The following is a 17,719-nucleotide window of genomic DNA, read 5'->3' as shown; positions in this document are numbered from 1 at the left end:
ACAAGGTGGAGATTATCAGGCTAAAGACTCAGTTAAGTGCAGAATTTGAAATGAAAGATTTTAGAGAAGTTAAGAAGATTCTTAGGATGGAGATCAAAAGAAACAGAGTTGTAAACACAGTTTGTTTAACACAAACTCAATATCTAAAGAAAGTACTGCAAAGGTTTAACATGGATGCACTTGCACCTCATTTTAAGTTAAGTGCAAAGATGTCACCTAGCACTGTCAATGAGAAGAAGAAAATGAAGCATATTCCATATACAAATGCTATTGGTGCCCTGATGTATGCATATGTACTAGACTTGATATTTCACATGTTGTTAGTATGATGAGTCGTTACATGTACAATCTCGATAAAGGTCACTAACAAGTAGTGAAGTGGATTCTACAGTATATCTATCGTACTGTAGATATTGGTTTGAAGTTTGAGAGAAACAAGATTGATGGTAATCATCTTATCGAATATATTGATTCTGAATACGCTAGAGATCTAGATAAGCGTCGATCAACTACTGGTTATGTGTTAACAATGGCAGGTCGACCAGTTTGCCAGAGATCAACTTTACAGTCAACAATAGCTTTGTCTACTATAGAGGCAGAATATATGGTTGTGATAGAAGCATTCAAAGAAGCTATCTGGCTTCTCAGATTGACCAAGGATTTGGGTATTATTCAGAAGAACGTGGAGATTTTTTGTGACAGTCAGAGTGTCATTTGTTTGGCAAAGAACAAGTCCATCATGATTGCACTAAGCACATCAATGTTCATTTATATTTTGTTCGTGAAATCATTGATGAAGGGGATGTTATTTTCCAAAAAGTCAAAACTACAGACAACCCAATTTTAGGAAACACTTTAGTGAGTTTGGAAAACACTTAGGGAAACACCTGTGAGATATTATTAGTAGGAAATTTGTATTGGTATTATGTATATTTCCTACTTAAGTTAATAATATTAGTTGTCTCCCGTGGAGTAGGCGAATTGCCAAACTACGCAATTCTATGTGTTTTATTATTTACCGCTTTGATATATATATTTATCGATCGTTATTTTTCACTATTTATTGCTTTCGCGCACAACAAAATCCTAAACACAATGTTGAAAGTTCTCTCTCCAAAAGCTCACGTTGCATTAAAAATTAATCAAAGAAATAAGGTGGCGTTTGGTTGGAGGTAATGAAATAGAATGGAATAGAAAGAAAATAATTTTCATTCTATTCTTTTGCTTGGTTGCATTTAAAACCCTTGGAATACCATTCCGATAGAATGACATTTCTATTATTTTAGTAGAATGACTATTCTATTTGGAAATAGAAGGAAAGACTATTTCAATGCAAGATTTGAAAAAATTTAATAATTTTTTTTATCAATTTTTTATGCATTTTAAATTTTATTCCATTCCATTTCTATTCAAATTTGCATTCTCATTCACATTCCTATTTTTATATTTTTATTTTTTCCAACCGTGACTTGACTGTCAAGGAAATATTTGGTATGGAACTACTCAGTGTGGGCTTAATTTTCATTATTACTATTAATTAATTTAGTGAGCAAAAAGAAATAAAGTTTCATGTCCATGCCAATAATGTCTGAGAAATGCTAATGAATGAGTACATGTACAGCTACAGCTCCGAAATGGCCACTACATACAGCTACTATCACGGATGAGAGAGGTTGACTGCACGTGCTCATGATTTTAAACTAAGGCAGCTGTATATATACACAATTAGTTATGCCATAATGTTGGAGCAATGCAATTGGCAATATATATGCCAATATGCCATGCCACCACCAACATGCATGCTGGCCAAGTCATATGCTTCATTAATTGGTGCATTTTTGGATAATTATTGGGTCATATGATTAATGACGACAAACGTCACCCTGGCCTAATTAAGGACTCACACTCACCTCTCACATCTCATATGGCTAGGCTAGCTTAGCTAGCTCCACATTTTTGGCTTGTTTAAGATCATAATTTGATGAGACTAGCATCAAAATATATGCACACACGAGCCACACAAAGACGCAACAAAACAAAACAAAACAAAACGTACCTTACCTACTATTGTTTTGTCACTCCCAACAATACATAAAAATAAGTCTTTGACACACCAAGCATCCTAAGCTCTAAAATTATTTACAAGTGCCACTTAAATTGAACATGTGGATGTGTGTAACTGTGTATACAATACAATTATACAAGTATAAAAAGAAGAAAATGGTAAAAATAACTTTGAAGGGTTCAATTCAACTCAAGAGCAGAGCAGAAATGGTGAATAATAATTCAATAACTTATATTTTATGTTCAAGATTTGGTGTTTGTGATCCTCATGTAAATGGGAATATGATTGTTTATTGTTTCCAATATCTGAGCGGCGGAAGGCCTGAGAGTGGGCGGGTGACGCAGGCACTGAGCCGCCAATGAAAGCATGGCTTTGGCCTCTTCTGGGTCAAACTCTCCGCCAAGGCAGGGGTCCACCACTCCACTAACCTCTTCAACATCACCATTATTCAGCATAGGTCCCAGCAAAGACGTCAACAGCTGTGTCGGTCTCTCCGAGGAGAATGGCTCCATTCCAGTGATGAGCTCCAGAACTATGACTCCCAAACTATACACGTCGTTCTTCTTCGAAGGTATCCCTGTTCTCAGATAATGAGGGTCTGTGTAGCCAGGGGAACCCATCAACACTCGTGGCCGATTACTTCTCGTGCTGCTGTTGAGTACTACAGTAGATGAAAACCCCATCTTCGCAGACCCAAAATCACACAGCTTCACATTCAGATTATGGTCCAGAAGGACATTGGAAGCTTTGATGTCGCCATGAACGACTGGTAAACTGGTATCGCACTTGTCGTGAAGGTATTCTAATGCCTCAGCAAGCTGAGCTGCTATGGCCATTCGCTTTCTCCAGGGTATTAACGTCTTTTCATTCTCATTTCCATGGAGCTTCTCTTGTAAGCTGCCGTTGGAGACGTATTCCAATACAAGGGCGCCACCACCGCCTATCTCGTCCTCTGTTTCATTGATTCATTCAAAGTAATTAATAACAAGCATAGCATAGAATTGATAATTGATAATTGATAATTAACAATTAATAGTACCTGGATCGTCACAATATCCGATTAGGTTAACGATGTTGCGATGGTGAAGGCGGAATAAGATGTCTAATTCCTGTTTGAAAACGCTACGGCTGCCGTTACTCATCTTTACAGAGGCAAATTGATGATGATGATGATGAGATTTACTAGTACTTGTTGTAGATGATGATGATGATGAGGTGAGATCAGCAAAGTAAACAGTACTAAAACCACCAGATCCAATAACTCTAGAGGTGGAAAAATTCATGGTGAACCTCTTAATTTCATCCCAGCTGAATTTGACAATTGTACAAGCCTGGTCTTCCATTATGACGATATCATCATCTTTCTCAGTAGCAGTAGCAGTGTCGATACTATAATTATTATTATTATTATGTATTTGTTTGCGTTTATTGGTTCGGGTCAATCCGAGACAATCGAACTTGAGGAATTCAAACCCCATAGGAGTTAAGTTAATATGATCAGACAATACTACTTTTAATCGATCCGTAGTACCGAGTCCAACTAAGATCTCTCCCTCTCTCTCTCTCTCTCTCTATATATATATATATATATATAGTAGTAAGGATATAATAAAGAAGAGAGTAGTTTTTGGATTAGGATTAGGAAGAGGAAGAAAGAAGAAGGTGCGTGCAATTGAAATGTGTGATCTCGTCTCTTAGTCTGTTAGATTTGAAGGCAGAATCTGACACAAATCCTCTCCGATGAAGCTTCCAAGTGTCTCCCTCAACCACAACCACAACCACACCCAAAACCAGAGCCACAACCACTCCTATATGGTATGGTATGAACTTATTGGTCTCTCAACACGGATTTGAAGCCTTCAATGGAATTCTTAAAATATATTATTATTAGTATTAGTATTAGTAAAGTTGCAACATTTAATTCATTTTAAAATCATTGTTGATTCTTTTTCCTTATTTATATACAAATGTCATATATCATCATCAGCCAGCAATCAATAATAATAATGCAGTCAATTTTAAGATGCCCCTTACCTTACCCCTGCTATGCTATGCCCTTTCCCTCTACTCAATTCAACACGTGCACCTCATTTCCATCTCTACTCTTTACTCTTTTTATTTAAGTAACAAACAATTATTCTCTCTTTGCTTTCTTCTCACAAACTCATCATTTCATGTGTTTTTCATTTTAACACATAACACTTCAATACATATTCTGTTTTATTAAGATTCACCAATATTAATTACCTTTTTATTTGTTTTTTTTAAACAAGACCTAATAAATTGTTCTATTGATAATAAATAATAAATAGGGTTGAATTGGACAAAGGGACATAAATAAACATAATAGTATCAAATAACTTGTGCTCATTCACCAACCACAGTACGTAGGATTTTAAATTTTAATATTATGTGCTGCTAATTAAGCCTAAGTACTGAAGAGAATACGTATACAAAACCCAATGCGTTGAATCATGCCTGCTTCTTAAAATACAAATAAACCAAAATTAATTTAGCAGGCGCAACATCTTTGTCATAAATCTTTGTAATTACTTTCAAATCTGAAATCTCTAGTCTCTAATTACATTAAATTATTTATAAATGTTAGTTACACCTAATGATATGATATTGACTTTTTTGTTTCCCAATCTTCTTTTCTTTTCTTTTTTTTGTTTGTATTTTTTCCTGAATTAATTATATGCATGCATATACATATATACATAGATTAGATACAATGATACAAATACAATACGACCACTACTGTATTAGGATTAGCAACTTCCTACCACATAACATTAACATAGCGATGCTCACGTTTTATCTTTCATTATATATAAATTATAATAATACAAGGATGAATTTATAGCCGACAACGACTTGGATCGAAATGAAAACTGTCTAATTCATCCAAAAGAAAAATGTGCGTTTCAATTTATTAAAGTAGAGATGCTTCACTACAGACCACACTTATTATTATTATATAAAATACATTATTTTATTAAGTAATTAATTAGCATTCCTTTCTGTTGTAAAAATGGCCTAGAAACTTAGTCTTAGCTGAATGTACTTAGGACTTTCTAACTACCTTACCGGTTTTATAGTTAAGTTAGTTATGTTGTTTGTCTATAAATAGACTAAACTAACTCTTAGCTAGTGTGATTCATTTCCTCAATTTTACAGAAACAAGAGAGAGAGAGTGACAGAGAGAGAGAGCAGTGTACTGGTGCACAGAAACCAGTTTTTTCTGGTGTGCTCAGATTGTGTTTCAATTTCTCTTCCACTTACTCTAGTTCGAATCACCAATTGTTGTACATTGTATTCTTGGCATACATGTTTAATGGAAAGTTCCTCAATGGCTGAATATTGATTTCAATCTTGTCTTGTTAAATTCAGTTTGTTTTACTGTTTTATTGTCATTTTTTCTTTGTATTAAGTTTTGTTAATCTGTCATAGACTTAAATCAATTAAGTTGTTCTTGATATTTGAACATTGTGATCGGTTTGATCACATCAAATGGTATCAGAGCTGAGGTTCAATCGAGGAGATCAAGAAGTGTTTGATTAAAGTCTAACTGCAACAAGATTGAAATCAAGAAATGGCATCAACTAAGTACGAGGTTGACAAGTTCACAGGAGCTAATGACTTCAGTCTTTGGAGAATCAAGATGAGGGCCTTGCTGGTACATCAAGGCATTGCAGAAGCCATTAATGTGGATGCATTGAAAGCAATTGAAGATGTGAGGAAGAAACAAGAAATCGAGACCAAGGCACATTCTGTAATTCTTCTCAGTCTTGGAGATGAAGTATTGAGAGAAGTTGCAGATGAGGAGAAAGCCCTTGGACTGTGGGAAAAGCTTGCTACGATCTACATGAAGAAGTCCCTTGCAAACAAGCTGTACTTGAAGAAGAAACTGTACACCTTGAGGATGGAAGATGGCAAGGAGCTTAGAAGACACCTAGATGACTTTAACAAGATTGTTCTTGACTTGAACAATATTGGTGTGAAGCTAGATGAAGAGGACCAAGCTATAATCCTACTGAGTTCTTTGCCAAAATTGTATGAACACTTTGTTGATACAATTCTTTATGGCAAAGATACTCTTACAATGTCTGAGGTAAAAGCAGCCTTGAATTCTAAGGAAATTCAAAGCAAATCAGATGACAAAACAGAGCACAATGGAGAAGGTCTATTTGTCAAAGGAAGACATGACAAGAAAGGGCACAAGAACTACAAACATGGTGGTGATCGAGGGAACCAGAAAGCAAAGACAGGTTCAAGAAACACAACTGACAAGAAGTGTTTCTATTGCAAGAAAGAAGGACATTTCAGAGATGAATGTCTTGCTTTGAAGAACAAATTGAAGAAAGAAAAGAACAAAGAAAAGGGACAAGCTGATGTTGCTGATGGTTATGACTCAGCTGGTGTTCAGTGGTGTCAAACACGATTCCGGACAAGAATGGATACTCGATTACGGTTGTTCTTTTCACATGTGTCCTTGTGAAGAAATGTTACGCAATCTTGAGAAGAAAACGAAGTCTTGTTTTATTGGGTGATAACAAGGCATGCACAATTCAAGGGACTGGATCTATTGTGATGCAGATGAATGATGGTGCTCAAAGAATCATCACTGATGTCAGGTATGTTCCTGAACTCAAGAGAAATCTCTTGTCAATTGGTGTCTTAGCCTCAAAAGGATGCAAAATCAAAATTGATGAAAACTCACTTAATGTAATTAAAGGTGCCACTACTGTAATGAAAGGAATGTATAGAAATGGCTTGTATTTTCTTAATGGAAAATCAGTTACTGGCCTAGCTTCAAATGTTACAGGTACAGGTGATGATGACTTGACAAGGATGTGGCATTTGAGACTGGGACATGTGAGTGAAAGAGGCTTGATGGAATTGAAGAAGCAAGGGATTCTTAAAGGAAAGGTGTCATGCAAGATGGATTTCTGTGAGGAGTGCATATATGGCAAAAGCTGCAGACAGAAATTCACACCAGCAAAACACACAACCAAAGAACAGTTGGCATATGTGCACTCAGATCTTTGGGGCCCTTCAAGAATTCCTACACTTGGTGGTGCTTACTATTTCATGAGTATCATTGATGATTACTCAAGAAAGGTGTGGGTTTATCTCTTGAAAACCAAAGATGAGGCTTTCAACACATTTGTCAATTGGAGAAAACTCCTTGAGAACCAAACTGGTAAGAAACTCAAGAAGATCAGAACAGATAATGGATGGGAATTTTGCTCAAACCAGTTCAAGGAGTTCTGCAGCAAAGAAGGGATAGCCAGGCACTTGACAGTAAGAGACACTCCTCAACAAAATGGCCAGGCAGAGGATGAATAGGACACTGCTTGAAAGAGTTAGATGCATGCTTAAAGGAGCTAGTTTAGAAAGAAAATTCTGGGGTGAAGCACTGAACACAGCATGCTATCTAATAAATAGATGTCCCTCCACTGGTATCAATTTCATGACACCACAAGAAAAGTGGACTGGAGAAGCTCAAACCTATGACCATCTAAAGGTTTTTGGGTGCACTGCCTATGCTCATATAAGGCAAGACAAACTGAAGCCTAGGGCAGTGAAATGTATGTTCTTGGGATATCCTGAAGGGGTCAAGGGATACAAACTTTGGTGTCTTGAATCAGGGTTCAAAAGGTGTATCATCAGCAGAGATGTCACATTCAGAGAAGAAGAAATGGCCATGAAACCATTACCAAATCCATCACTGCAGACAGAAGAGCCATATTGCAGAGTCAATCTTGAGGTGGATCAGTCACACTGCACAGACAAAGACTCAGAAGCAGATGAGAATCAAGCCCAAGAACTTGAAGAACAATCTCATGAAACACAAGGAGATCTTGATGACTATCTCTTGGCCAGAGACAGAGAAAGAAGAGACATCAGACCTCCTACAAGACTTGGTTATGCAGATTTCTCTGCATTTGCTCTAGCTGCTGCCAGTGAACTCGAAAACTCTGAACCCACTACATACAAGGAGGCACTGAAATGCAAAAACAGGGAACACTGGTTGAGGGCAATCAATGAAGAAAAAGTATCATTGATCAGAAACAAAACATGGTCTGTTGTGAACAGACCACCAGGGCAAAGACTGATCGATAGCAAGTGGCTGTTTAGACAGAAAGAGGGAGTCAATGAAAATTCAGTAAGGTTCAAGGCAAGGCTTGTGGCAAAGGGATTCACTCAAAGAGAAGGTGTCGATTTCAATGATATATTTGCACCTGTGGTGAAACAAGCTTCCATCAGAGCCATTATGGCAAAAGCTGCTGCTCAAGATCTAGAAATAGATCAGATGGATGTGAGGACAGCTTTCTTACATGGCACTTTGGATGAGAGAATTTACATGAAGCAACCTGAGGGATTTGACAATGGTAATCCCAACCAGGTATGCTTGCTACACAAATCCCTCTATGGCCTAAAGCAAGCACCTAGACAATGGAATATCAGATTTGACAAGTTCATGTCAAGGATAAAATTCACCAAGAGCAAATATGATCCATGTGTTTATTTTGACAAAGAAACCTACCTTCTATTGTATGTTGATGACATGCTAATAGTAGGCAAGGATAAACACAAAATCAGTGAGTTAAAGTGCCAACTCAAAGGTGAATTTGAGATGAAGGATATGGGAGAAGCCAAGAAGATTCTTGGAATCGAAATCAAGAGAAAGAGACCTGGTTTCATCATGCTGACACAGCAGGGATACTTGAAGAAAGTTCTTTTAAAGTTCAACATGAATGAAGCCAAGCCTGTGATGACACCATTGGCTCAACATTTTAAGCTCACTAAGGAGCAGGCACCCCAAACTGAGGAAGAGAGAAGAAGCATGGATGGCATACCTTATGCAAACTGTGTAGGATGCTTGATGTATGCCATGGTGTGCACAAGGCCTGACTTGGCCTATGCCATGAGCATAGTAAGTCGTTTTGTTGCTGACCCTGGAAATCTGCACTGGGATGCAGTGAAATGGGTCATGAGGTATGTTAAAGGATCTCTGAACATAGGTTTGATCTACAAATCTACAGAGAAAAGTGAATGTGAGGTTGAAGGATTTGTCGACTCTGATTATGCTGGATGCATTGACACAAGGAGATCATTGACAGGTTATATCTTCACAGCTTTAGGTGGATGTATCAGCTGGAAGTCAAACCTGCAGAAAGTTGTAGCTCTGTCATCCACAGAGGCAGAGTACATGGCTGCAACTGAGGCAATAAAAGAGGCACTGTGGCTAAAAGGTCTCTCAAAAGAACTCGGGTTCAACTCTGAGGACATGACTGTCCATTGTGACAACCAAAGTGCCTTGCACTTAATGAAAAATCCGATGTTCCATGATAGATCAAAGCATATCGACATCAAACTTCACTTCATCAGAGAGATCATTGCCAATGGAGAAGTTCAAGTGAAGAAAATCTGCACTGATCACAATCCTGCAGATATTTTTACAAAATGTGTCACTCAAACCAAGTTTAGACACTGTCTGAACTTGGTCAACATCAAGGAAATTGGATAAGTTTCCATTTCCCTTTAATGTTTAGCTTTTCTTACTCATGTTCTCTAAGTCTAAGTGTCTATGCCAAGGTGGAATTGTTGTAAAAATGGCCTAGAAACTTAGTCTTAGCTGAATGTACTTAGGACTTTCTAACTACCTTACCGGTTTTATAGTTAAGTTAGTTATGTTGTTTGTCTATAAATAGACTAAACTAACTCTTAGCTAGTGTGATTCATTTCCTCAATTTTACAGAAACAAGAGAGAGAGAGTGACAGAGAGAGAGCGATTAATGCGGGTGCACGAACCAGTTTTTTCTGGTGTGCTCAGATTGTGTTTCAATTTCTCTTCCACTTACTCTAGTTCGAATCACCAATTGTTGTACATTGTATTCTTGGCATACATGTTTAATGGAAAGTTCCTCAATGGCTGAATATTGATTTCAATCTTGTCTTGTTAAATTCAGTTTGTTTTACTGTTTTATTGTCATTTTTTCTTTGTATTAAGTTTTGTTAATCTGTCATAGACTTAAATCAATTAAGTTGTTCTTGATATTTGAACATTGTGATCGGTTTGATCACATCACTTTCCTTCCAATTAAAGCCAAACAATATCTTAAATAAAGTAGATTAATATGCTTTCAAATAAGCTCACCTTTGTCATTTTTGTGGATTAAGAAAGAAGATGACATGATAATTAGGTCGTGTGTGTAATCATTTAATAAACTCGATCACTCACTTCACTTTCATGTTGCATCTTCCTCTAGTTCGTAAAATCAACAATTCATATTGAAAATTGTTTGTTTCGGATCAAACCAACTCCAATCTGCACACACACAAATATAACACTACACAGATTCAACTTGAACAATTATTAATCAAATAGTACAAGAACACAAAAGCATTAAAATGAACACAACCGATTTCAAGAGGTTCAAACTTCCTTAATTTAACAATGTGTTGGGAGAGCCTAATCCCCTTATGTGAACTCCCTTGATCATTGGGTTCAATTCATGCAATAAGAAACCAAATTTAGTGTTTACAAACTAAGAGCAATCCTTCATCGGCTTCTCGATCTTCTTCTTTGAACAGTCTTCAGAGAATCATCTCTCTTCACACAACACGAATCTCCCTCTCTCTCTCTAATTACAACCTGCAGTTCTAACTAACAATAAACCTAGAGAGCTTAATATAGTTAGCTACACTATTAGCTAACACTAGCAAAATATAAAGGAAAGAAAAAACAGTTACAATTGAAACTAACACACTAGGAAAATTTGAATTAATATTCATGCATTTGAGCAAAATTGGTACACTAAACTTAAATATATCAAAATTAGTTAGATAGACTATTTTTTCATTAAGTCCAAAAATACCCCTATCATAACTCACACATCCTCTCTCTCTCGTCCTCTATTCTCTCTGTCTCTCTCACACTCTTCTTCTCGCGCATACAAAGACCCTAGCAAACCCACAGCTTCGAACCACCGTGCCTTCAACCGAAGACACCAATCCATTGACGACTACCCACCCAAGATCCAGGATCTACGAACCACACCACCGCGCCATGAATGTAAGTTTTTCATTTCATTTTATTGTATTCTATGTGATTTAGGGTTGAAATGTATGATTTTATTTATAGGTTTGTTGATTTAGGAATAAATTGTATAATTAATGTTTGTTATCTGTGAGTTAATGTTAGATTTAGGGTCAAAAACAGTCGAATTTGAGTTTTGGACAGAAAATTGGTTATTTTATTAGGCTCGATGGTAGTCTAATGATGGCTCAAAGTCTTCCTATTATTAAAATGAGTAAAAGTTGAAGTCGAAGATCTGATGGTGGTCTGACGGTAGCCCGACGCCACCTATAAATATAGAATATGGTCTAATGGTAGTCTGATACCTTTCTGACTAGTTTAATAAATGGAGCTTAAAATTTATAAATGTAGAATATGGTTCGATGGTGGCCTGATACTATTTTTTTATGTACAAAAACATAAAAAATAGTAGTATTAGACCACTATCGACGTAGATGAGAATGAAGAATATGTATGGTAAAGTTATAAGAAAAAAAAGAGTATTATGGATATTAATATAAAGTGCTTATTTTTTTTTTATTTTGACAAGTTTGTATTTAAAAAATTTAATTCACAAGACTCAAATTAATCTTGATTAATTCATTTATAATTTTATAGATAATTGATAAAAAGCATTAGTAACAATATCTACTTGTTCATTTTTGTGCAACTTTAACCAATTATATTAGTAACAATACAATACAATCATTAAGATTTTGTTTGGTATGGTGTATAGTTTAATGTTTTTTTTTTTTTGAGAAAAGACTGTTATTATAAATTAGAATGAGTCATTTAGAACAACAGAGAAAATAGCAGAGGAAATATCCTCATGCCAGATACAAACATTATCCTGCACTAAAGCCTGTTTTGTTAATCCATGAGCCGCTTGATTAGCAGTTCGTCTAACATGAAGAACACAAGCTTGAGAGAGATTGGATAAATGTTGTTTAATATCTATGACTAAATCGCTAAAATAGGACCTAGAAGATGTTTGATTATTCACAGCATTTGCATGTAACAAAGAATCTGTTTCAATGAAATTCAAACACAAATTGAGATCTTGGGCCATTAGCAAGCCATTGAACATCGCCTTAGTGTAATACATTGGAATTAAGAAAATAGATTAGCAAAAATCCTAACTAGTTAATTGAGTTTTATTGTGAAATTGTATTATTATATAATTTATTATATGTGAATTAATATGAGATATGACATGTTAAGATGGTTATCGGTTCAAGGACGCAAGGTGCCCCTATTTTTTCAGGGTAAGAAGGGGTAGAGAAAATGCCTGTAGGTGAGCCAGGGGCATTTTAGTAATTTTGACCTGAGAAGGGTAAAATAGTGAAATTAATTTATTTACGTGCTTATGGACTATATTATTATATAGTATTCTTTTGTTGTCCTTTTTGCAGGTGTGTTCTGACAAGTTGGCGCGGTATAGTCACAACCGGGTATTTCGGGCTAAACTGAGTTCGGGGCCAAAATACAATTTTGGGTTTAATTATTGGTATTTTATTTATGTGGGAATAATCTGAAAATTATTTGAGTTTGCAAGTGGCTATTTTACCCTTGAAGTGCTTATGCGGGTGTTTTATGGCCTTAAGGGCAATTGAGTAATTTTGCTATTTTGGAGTAAGGTTCATAAAAGGGATTTTAAGCAAAATAAAGATTTAATTTTCTGCATTTTTTTTCCAGCTCTTTGGTTGAACCCCTTTCATCTCAAAACTCATTCTAACTCTTGATTTTAAGTTGTGCTTGCTTGGATTCAAGCTTGGGGTTTGTGGCTTTTGTGATTGAGATTGAAAATAGTTATTTTGCATCTTAAAAAGGAAAATTTCTGGGCTTTTTCCTTTGCCCTAGCTGCCCCCTCTCCCTCTTTTCTTCATATTTTTATTTTGCTAAGTGTTGGAAAATTCATCTTGAAAGTTTGGATTCTTGGTGGGTTTTGTGCTTAGCTTTGTTTGGAGCTTGAGGTAGTTCTTGACCCCTTTTATTTGTTGATGTTTCTTGCTGAAATTTATTGTTCAAAATCATGAAAAAAAAAAGTGCATGATGTTCTTGGTTTGCATGTGGGGAGAATCAATATTAATCTTGAGAAATTTGGGTGTGAATTGCTTGGTTATGTAATGGATTATGTTGGTTGGGTTCTAGATGAACTTTTAGGGTAATTTTCATGTTTAAATTCAAGTTTTTGTTTGATGTGTTGTTGCTGGAAAAATAAGTTTGATGCTTGCTTGAAGGTTCAAGTTCTTGATTAGGAACTTTTGATGAATTTTGCTCTAGGTTTGGAGTTTTGATTTCATGTTGTTGAATCTGAATTTCTATGCACGTGGACTGAAATTTTAAGCTTAATAATTTGTGGATTAACTTCCTTTTGTGGTTGTTTAATTGTATAAGAGGTTATGTTGGATTGAAGTATGTTTGGGTTGAAATGGATGAGTTTAGGGAGCTGAAATTCATTGTAAAATGCTAATTTTTATGTTGCTGGTTTTTGGTGTTGTTGGAGAGTAAATTAGGTGTAATTTCTCTCTAATTACTTGGTTTATGCTAGGTAAAAGTTTGGTATGATTGTGGATTGATATAGCATGAACAATTGGTATTTTTGGATGCATTTTTGTGGCTGGAAACTAGGTTTCCTAGGGTTTTAAACCCAGTAGCCGCGGCCATGTTATGGCAGCATGTTGTGTTTTTTTCGGGTTTCTGTTTTAGTCATAACTTTTGACTCGAGACTCTGTTTGGAATGTTCTTTATATCGTTGGAAAGTTCTTTTTGAGCTCTATGTGAATATCTAGAATTTAAATGCCAATTTTATAATTTGTGGAAATGAATTTAGGGGTTAACCCTATACTTGTGTATTCTGAGTTTGTGACTAGGATTACCGTCACTTGGTCAGGAGCACCGGAGGATTTGGAATCTCCATATTTATGGGACATCAGGTAAGGCAGTAGTTAGCACGTAGAGATATGCATAATGGCGCTTATATGGAATGTGATATATATGAGAAACTAGAAACCGGGATTAGAGTTATTACTCTAAAGTGAGCGGTTTATTGGCTTAGGGTTATTACCCAAGTAAATTGTTAAAATGTAATTGTTATGCCATGATGTATATAAATTTATATTGAAGTAAAGGGTTATGTGTTCAAGACATAATCGGGTTGGACTCGGTAACTAAAACCGAGATGAACCCTTCTAAGGCCTTAATGTAAATAGACGTGTGAGCGTTATACGTGGGTCTATGCCACATAGACATAAATAGGCGTGTGAGCGTAATACGCGAGTCTCTGTCATATAGACAAAAATGAAATGGCATTAATATTTATGTGATGTGTTAATTATGATTATTGATAATTATACTGTCTTGTTAGGCTTGGCTCACGGGTGCTCTACTGTGCAGGAAAGGGTAAATCGATTTCTAATCAGCCATGAGTGTAGGAGCAGGACGATGAATGCACATGTTCGGGCCACACTAGACCAAGCGGGTTGGGGTCTACCAGTGTTGAAACTTTTGTAACTCTGTTATGCCGCTTAGGTCGGCTAAGGGAAAAGACTTGTAATATTTTGTAAAATAATTTTTGGGATCCCAATACGTGTAACTTTTGTTTGTAAGGTTAAAATTATTACAAGTTTATTTTCATTTCGTTTTCGTTTAAAGTTTAATTTCTACGCTCATTTTATTAGTAATTCCATTTAGGGGATTAGGGTTTCTTAATCATCTTGGGTAGCGTGCCTAAATGTTAGGGCGTTACACTTAGCCTCCATTTCTTGAGGACTATAACAACTAAATGCTGGTTTTGACATAGCAGCAATTACACATCCTGAAGAGTCACGAACAATAGATCCAAATCCAATTTTATTGGTGGAAGAATCGAATCCAGCATCTGTATTTAATTTTAAGCAATTGTGAGGAGGAGGCTGCCAAACCAAGTTTACTTCAGTCATAGCAAAGTGATTAATTGTTGCAGCCAAACGAGGAGAATCTAAGGCAATATTTGATAGGAGAGTAGACGATGCTTGTGGGAAGAAAGAGCCTGTAGCAGTGTTTATCTGAGCAGCAACAGGAGTAGAATTATTAACAATCCCTGATCTATGTTGACCCCTCAAACCAGAAGCATTCGAAACATTTGTATTTGTTGAAGAACCTGAGAGGTTATCATAATTATGCAGATAAGCCATTGCTTTTGAGTAAATTTTAGTCGAGTTCTGAGCTTTTTTCCCATAAATTACATTGTTTCTATCATTGCAAATGGACCACATAATACAAATGAGCAATTCAAATTCAATTTTGGTATAGACTTGGGATAGATGGAACAAAAAATCAGTTGGCTTAGAAGCAGCAACAAATCAAAAATCAATATGAAAATTTGAGTGAAACCAAATGGATTTAGCATGTTTGCAGCTAAATAAAGCATGTCCCACTGATTCCCAAGCATTTTGACATAAGCTACAGGCAGCAAATGTGATGGTTTTCCGTTTGAATAATGCTACAACAACAGGAATGGAGTTTTGAATCACTCTCCAACCAAATATTTTGACTTTGGAGGGAAGGTTTAAGCCCCAATATGATCTCCACAATTGTTCTTGAGAAAGTGATAAAGATTCATTGAACTCCGAAGCAATTGAACAAGCAAAATGGTATCCTGACTTGACTGAGATTTCACCAGCAGTGTGATGCCAAAACCAATCATCTTGAGAAGCATTTAGTGAAAGTGGGATTGAAAAAATTCGATCTACATCTACTAGAGAGAAGTTTGCTTGAAATTTAGGTAGATTCCATTCTCTTTCACTAGTTATGTAATCAACAACTTTATTTGTAGAAGGACCTGAGTAGAAAATAGGGACAAACTTAGACCTGCCAGGGATCCAAGGATCTAAACCACAATCTATTGATGAGCCATCACCAACTTTCATTCTGAGACCTTCCTTCAATAAATCTCTTCCCCAACAAATACCCTGCCATGTAAGAGATGACAAACCTCCTTTCTTCGCATCAAGAAAATTATTATTTGGGAAGTATCGGCCTTTCAAAACACGACTGAGAAGTGAATTAGGATTTTTAAAATTTAACCAAGCTTGCTTAGCTAGTAAAGCTTGGTTAAAGTGAACAAAATCTCTAAAACCCTAACCTCCTAATTTTGAACGACAAAGGTACTTCGATTGTTTCTAATGAATTTTTTTCTTGTCTGTCAAGGTTCCCTACCAAAAATTAGCCATCATGGATTCAATTTTCTTGCAGAACTTAGATGGTAATTTAAAGCAATTCATAGCATAGGTGGGTATAGATTGGATTACCGCTTTCAAAAGGACCTCTTTACCACCACTAGAAAAGAGCTTTTCAGTCCAAGAGTGAAGCAACTTCCAAATACGATCTTTTATATTGCTGAAATGTTGCTTTTTGTCACGTTCCGAGTAAGCCGGTAGTCCCAAGTATTGTTCATGACAATCACAAATGGGCATCCCTAAAATCTGTTGGAACGAAAGCTTTGCAGCCTCTTGAGTGTTTGGAGAGAAAGACATGAGGGACTTATCCATAGTGTATAGTTCAGTTATATATTTATAATTGTAGATAGCCAATTCACAAATATGTGTTGAATTTACTACACAAGTAGACAAAAATTTGTTATAAATGTCACACAAGTTTCGTTAGCGCAAAATAAAACAAGTGTATTTTGAAGTGACTACCCAGCCTAGTATCTGTAGGGGTGTTTATTAAGTATCCGATCAAATTTAATCTGCACGATTCAATTTAATTTAATCCGCAAAATACGGATATCCGCACTTGCGCAGATTAGATTGGATTGAAAATCCAAAATCCGCACTTGTGCGGATTAGATGTTATTTGATCTTAAAAAGTAACTGATCCAATCCAATTCACACTTGATTATATATATTTTAAAAAAATTATTATATATAATATATATTAATTTTTTAGTAATATTAAAAAAAAAAGACACAAACTTCTAATTTCTTAATCTTTTTTAGTAATATATTGAGTTGGTGTATTTTATTTGTTTTATAATAAAAAAATACCAGAAAAATTATTCTTATTCACATAGACACATAAACATAAATTTAAATATGTATATTAACTTAATTATTTTAGTAATGAATACATATGTATATTTTAGTGTAAATCTAAAGATGAGTACATATATATTGACATATATGTATATTGGTTTGATTTATATATAAATGGACATAGAAATAGACTATTGTTGAAGATTAAGAAACAATAGTCTTATTTTAATTTTTTTTCTATAAAATATTAAATAATTCATCATTAAAAAAATAATCGATCCAAAATAACCAATCCAATCTGTACTATTGCGGATTGGATTGGATTTAAACTGTTATGCGGATCAAATTTGATCCAAAATATAAAATTTGCACTTAGTATAGATTGAATGTTGTTTGACCAAAAAAGTATAAATTGAATCGGACGAACACTCTTGTAGATACAATGCCGTTATCAACATCTTTAATTTCTATGATTGAACTCAACTCCTTAAGGAAAACATATAGATATTAATTTTATTTATTTTTTTGTAGCATTTTGTTATAGATTTA

General features: G+C 35.4%; 1 protein-coding gene and 1 long non-coding RNA gene across 2 annotated transcripts; one reads left to right on the top strand and one right to left on the bottom strand.

The window, feature by feature from the left end:
- Positions 1-2,042: 2,042 nt before the first annotated feature.
- Positions 2,043-4,236, bottom strand: LOC115716245 (probable receptor-like protein kinase At1g33260). The gene is made up of 2 exons (XM_030645002.2): positions 3,105-4,236; positions 2,043-3,017 (listed from the first exon to the last, which is right to left on the bottom strand). Exons 1-2 carry the CDS (start codon positions 3,541-3,543, stop codon positions 2,308-2,310), a joined length of 1,149 nt encoding a protein of 382 aa, XP_030500862.2. The 5' UTR covers positions 3,544-4,236; the 3' UTR covers positions 2,043-2,307.
- An 8,608-nt stretch (positions 4,237-12,844) lies between these two features.
- Positions 12,845-14,791, top strand: LOC115716247 (uncharacterized). Its single transcript, XR_009687741.1, has 2 exons — positions 12,845-13,126; positions 14,550-14,791. It is a non-coding gene; the product is annotated as an uncharacterized LOC115716247 (long non-coding RNA).
- The last annotated feature ends 2,928 nt before the right edge of the window (positions 14,792-17,719 follow it).

This window comes from Cannabis sativa, chromosome 5 (assembly GCF_029168945.1).
Source record: "Cannabis sativa cultivar Pink pepper isolate KNU-18-1 chromosome 5, ASM2916894v1, whole genome shotgun sequence".
Taxonomy (NCBI): domain Eukaryota; kingdom Viridiplantae; phylum Streptophyta; class Magnoliopsida; order Rosales; family Cannabaceae; genus Cannabis; species Cannabis sativa.
The sequence above is the reverse complement of the archived record's forward strand: the minus strand, read 5'-3'. Positions and strand labels throughout refer to the sequence as shown.

Excerpts from the sequence above, each read along its gene's own strand:
- LOC115716245 (XM_030645002.2), bottom strand. The coding sequence starts at position 3,543 with ATGGGGTTTGAATTCCTCAAGTTCGATTGTCTCGGATTGACCCGAACC. Across the intron at positions 3,018-3,104 it reads CGGATATTGTGACGATCCAG|AGGACGAGATAGGCGGTGGT; the intron begins GTACTATTAATT and ends TCAATGAAACAG.